The sequence below is a fragment of the Eimeria maxima genome, genomic scaffold, assembly GCF_000499605.1.
Source record: "Eimeria maxima Weybridge genomic scaffold, Emw_scaff604, whole genome shotgun sequence".
Classification (NCBI taxonomy): domain Eukaryota; phylum Apicomplexa; class Conoidasida; order Eucoccidiorida; family Eimeriidae; genus Eimeria; species Eimeria maxima.
In genome coordinates this window covers 2501-3500 of record NW_013566636.1, presented here as the reverse complement: position 1 = coordinate 3500, position 1000 = coordinate 2501, and the positions used below count along the sequence as shown (strand labels likewise).

The 1000-nt window shown below is 37.5% G+C and overlaps 1 protein-coding gene across 1 annotated transcript in view; it reads left to right on the top strand.

Moving 5' to 3' along the window:
• Window positions 1-1000, top strand: part of EMWEY_00038790 (hypothetical protein, conserved) — a gene marked incomplete at both ends in the record, with an annotated part of 2712 nt that continues 1712 nt past the window's right edge. The window contains 3 exons of the mRNA XM_013482401.1: window positions 1-3; window positions 457-474; window positions 899-976. Of these exons, the coding sequence (XP_013337855.1) occupies window positions 1-3; window positions 457-474; window positions 899-976 (99 nt within the window). The remainder of the gene's footprint in view (window positions 4-456; window positions 475-898; window positions 977-1000) is intronic.

Below are 1000 nucleotides of genomic sequence, written 5' to 3'. Positions count from 1 at the left end.
ATGGTATAGTAGATGAGGGTTTAGATGATGAGGGTTTAGTTGAGGGTTTAGCAAACCCTAGCAGCAGCAGCGGGAGAAAAAGCAGCAAATCAGCAAGATTTGCTAATTTATTTAATGAGGAAGAAGAAGGAGGAGGAGGAGGAGGAGAAGAAGAAGAAAACCCTAGGACAATTAGGGTTTTAATTGATGATAGTCAGGATAATGAACAAAAAGAAAACCCTCAAAATAGAAAAAGTCTAAGAATTCCAAACTTCCTTGCTGAACAAATTGCTGGAGGTGGTAAACCCTAAACCCTAAACCCTAAACCCTAATTTAGGGTTTACACCATTTCTAAACCCTAAAATATTCCAAACACAAATTAAAACCTGTACTCTTTAGGGTTTAACATTCAACATTCTACAGGTTATAATTTAGGGTTTAGGGTTTAGGGTTTAGGGTTTAGGGTTTATGGTGCAGAGGAAGATGATTGTCCTCGTGAGAAGATAAAAGTAGTAGGGTTCTCAGGAGGAAGGGTTTTAAGCTCTAGGGTTATTAATGACGAAGGAATAAATATACAAAATAAAATTAAATATATACCTGAGGATTCAGCTAAATCTTTTATTGAACAACTTATTCATGAAATGAATAAAGTCAAAAAACAAGTACGAATCAACCCTAAACCCTAAACCGTAAACCCTAAACCCTAAACCCTAGAAAATTAAATATTTCCAAAAACGATTATCTTAGCAATCGTAATAGAAACCCTGGTTTATTATGTCTAGGAACCCTAAACCCTAAACCCTAATTGACGGATCTTGCTGGGCTGCAACAGGAAATTCGCTCATTGTAGGAAGGTGTATACTTGGTGTACAACTTAGGGTTTAGGGTTTAGGGTTTAGGGTTTGAGGTGTTTGTTCAGCAATTGGACACTCTACAGGAGATGGAGTGGCATTTCCGTATGTTAGAAAACGCCACTCGTAAGAGAGCAGCCAAACAAGTAAGAAACCCTAAACCCTAAACC